Source organism: Solanum tuberosum, unplaced genomic scaffold, assembly GCF_000226075.1.
Source record: "Solanum tuberosum cultivar DM 1-3 516 R44 unplaced genomic scaffold, SolTub_3.0 scf00626, whole genome shotgun sequence".
Lineage (NCBI taxonomy): Eukaryota > Viridiplantae > Streptophyta > Magnoliopsida > Solanales > Solanaceae > Solanum > Solanum tuberosum.
The window spans coordinates 1-3,322 of record NW_006239538.1 but is presented as its reverse complement, the minus strand read 5'-3'; the positions used below and the strand labels follow the sequence as shown (position 1 = coordinate 3,322).

The 3,322-nt window shown below is 34.8% G+C and overlaps 1 protein-coding gene across 1 annotated transcript; it reads right to left on the bottom strand.

Annotated features, from left to right (window-relative positions):
* Window positions 1-613: 613 nt before the first annotated feature.
* Window positions 614-2,448, bottom strand: LOC102591543 (uncharacterized). Its single transcript, XM_015304814.1, has 3 exons — window positions 1,902-2,448; window positions 1,091-1,701; window positions 614-1,003 (listed from the first exon to the last, which is right to left on the bottom strand). Exons 1-3 carry the CDS (start codon window positions 2,188-2,190, stop codon window positions 614-616), a joined length of 1,290 nt encoding a protein of 429 aa, XP_015160300.1. The 5' UTR covers window positions 2,191-2,448.
* Between the last annotated feature and the right edge of the window lie 874 nt (window positions 2,449-3,322).

Here is a 3,322-nt window from a genome sequence, read left to right as displayed (position 1 = left end):
TGAAGTTTCGGTGGTTCGGTTGGGATTGAAAGGAGTTGTTTGTAGCTGCTAGTTTTGCTTAGTTTAGAGTTACTTGCGAGTACCTGTGGTTTTCGGTACTCACCCTTGCTTCTACACAATTGTGTAGGTTGACAGCTCTCTCAGATTCGGCTTAGTATTTTCTTTAGCAGATTGAGCTTCGGGACATACTCGAGAGGTAGCAGTTCATTCCAGGCGTGCCCTTGAGTTATCTTTACTTTCAGTTTTGTTCTATTCGAGAACTATACTCTGAGACTTGTATATTTTTATTCGAATTCTATATTTAGAGGTTTGTACATGTGACAACCAATTCTGGGTAGTGTTGAGTCTTAATTAAAGTCTTCCGCTTATTTATTATCTTTTATTCTCGTATTTCTACTTCTCTATCGTTGTGGTTGGGTTAGGCTGACGTGTCCGGTGGGAAAATGGACACGTGCCATCACATCCGGATTTGGGGTGTGACACCTGCCAGGTTTGATTTTTCCTTTCGGTGGTAGCACAATATCCGCTATGACATCTGGAGGAATTTGGTAGCACAATATCCGCTATGACATCTGCCCATATACTCTCATCAGGAATAGGATACACTGGAACTTCATAGGTGTTCACATGTAATTCTTGATTTCTTTCGCCTTGATTCACCACTATTTTTGTGTTGTATCTTTTGTGGCCTGCCAGGTTTGATTTTTCCTTTGGGTGGTAGCACAATATCCGCTATGACATCTGGAGGAATTTCCCATATACTCTCATCAGGAATAGGATACACTGGAACTTCATAGGTGTTCAGTAAGTTATTTTTCTTGTAGTATATTGAGCAATATTCATATTCATTCATGTAGTATTTTCTCACAATAGCCAAGACATGCTTACACGGCATAACATCCATTTGAAATCGCCTACACGTGCATATCCTTTCACGCATATTGACCACATGTCGTTTTCCGCCATCATAAACTGTATACAAATATTCTGTTGATGGAGTTACCTACAATTTAAAAATAATTATCAGAGGTAGCACAATCAACGTTTATACAATGTATTAAAAATGATATATCACGAACAAATCACATACTGTCATCCCTTGTGATTCCTTCATTTTCTCCCTCATTAGGTCTTCATATTTTGTGTTGAGTGTTGTGCCTGTCGCAATTGCTTTATTCTTATTTGTATTGTTCCAACGATCAATCATCTTCATCAAGTAATCCAACAAATCATATATATGAAAATCACTGACCTCTTTATCGGCTGCATTCACAGATTCTGCAATATTTGAAGTCATCACCATGAATCTATTGACGTTGGAGTGTGCTATCGACCATCTGTGATAGCCTATATCGAATAAGTACTCTTTCACCCTCTTGTCAATCCTATAAGTCTCAGCCATGTATTGATCAAATTCTTCTGTTGTGTATGCGTTAGCCATTGCAAAAAATATTTTTCTCAGGATCTTATGGTGCTTCCTGAAATATTTCTTTACATTGCCCCAAAGGTGGTATAAGCATACACAATGAGACACCCCTGGATACACAACGAAAGTGGCGTTCAGAATGCTTTCATGTCTATCAGATACGATACTCATACCTTCTCTTGTGCCATAAGTCTCTCGGATCCTTTCTAGAAACCATTTCCATGATGTATCATTCTCTGAATCGACTACAACAAAAGCCAATGGGAGTATTTTACCTAATTCAGCGACAAAATACATATATAATGTATTAGACAACAAAATCATGTTTAACTATTTCATAATTTATATTTGGATAATGAGACATTATATATAATAATTCTGACAGTAGACTATATATATCATGATTAAGATAGCATTTCAGGGAAAAATTAACTTAACTCGTTGTTTAAATAATAGATGTTCAATTGTAACTAACCTGCTGCATCTTGTGTGCAAGCTGTCAAAATTGTACCCATGTATGTTGCTTTTAAGAAGCTACCATCAACAACAACAACGGGCATGCAATATTCCCATCCTTTAATTGAGGCGTAAAGAGCTACATATGCATATAAAAAACGTCCATCCTCTGCTTTTTCTAATCTTGTAACAGACCCAGGATTTGTATGCCTCACCATGTACAAGTAACTAGGCAACTTTCTGTACGAATCTCTAGGTTTACCTCTTAATATCTCTAGTGCCTTTTCTTTTGCCCTCCATGCCTTCATGTAGTTCAAATCAACACCATATTGCTTTCTAATGTCACGTTGTATATCGGCTGGAGTATATATTGTCTTAGGATCATCGATATTGCTCGTTATCAAGCCTCCAACAAACTTTGAAGTAGCATGCCGTTGTGAAAAAAACCTTGATTCATTTCCACATGTGTGAACATTGCAAAATTTTCTTACCTTAAATATACTTGAGTTATTAAGGCCGGAAGACTTAAAATACCATGAGCACTGATCATCAACACATACAAGATAATACCTGCAAAATTGAATGGTATCATATCGTAATTGTAGCATATTACGACTAAGATATAAGGAAGATGCTTGAGTAGATTATAAATGTTTTAACTTGAGAAGTTCTATGTGCAAGTTATTTTTCAGTACAATATGGTGTCACCTATAAAGGATTGAGTTTCTCCAACTCAAATTTCTATATGTATTATGCTGGTATATATGGTTATTAGATATATGATTTTCTAGTTTTGTTAACATTAAATTACTATTAAGAAATTTTAGTTTGCAACGAGAGACAGTACATTGGTGCTTTTCATTTATCACATACTTGTACCTGACCAAATGTTAATTACCTTTTATAGTAGGCGAGGAAAGTTAAGTACAGAACAATACCTTATCAAACACATTAATGCAAGCACATATTATGAATAAGACACAAGGAATATGCTTGAAGGTAAACGCTGGACAAATCGATCAATACGCTGTCAACATTTCGATACCATATTAAACTGATATAGTCGTAGTATATAATACTTGGTATATAGCATATTTCTTAACTGGGATTTGGACGATCTTGGTTTTATCAGTATATATTAGTTTGCTATTTGTACTGATGTGCATTGGTTATTTTTATACAGAGTATTTGAAATATAGCGAAAGAAGATTTTTCATCTGAATTGAAACTTTGTTATACCAAGTATTGTATACTCGAATATACTTTATACCAAGTATAATATATTAATAGTTTAAGATACGAAAAATTATATACTAAATGTTAAAGATACCAAGTATTATCTACTTAATGTTTAAGATATCAAGTACTCTCTAGTAAAAGTTTAAGCTACCAAGTATTATATGCTAAAATTTTAAGTATGGTGACAACAAACACAATAAC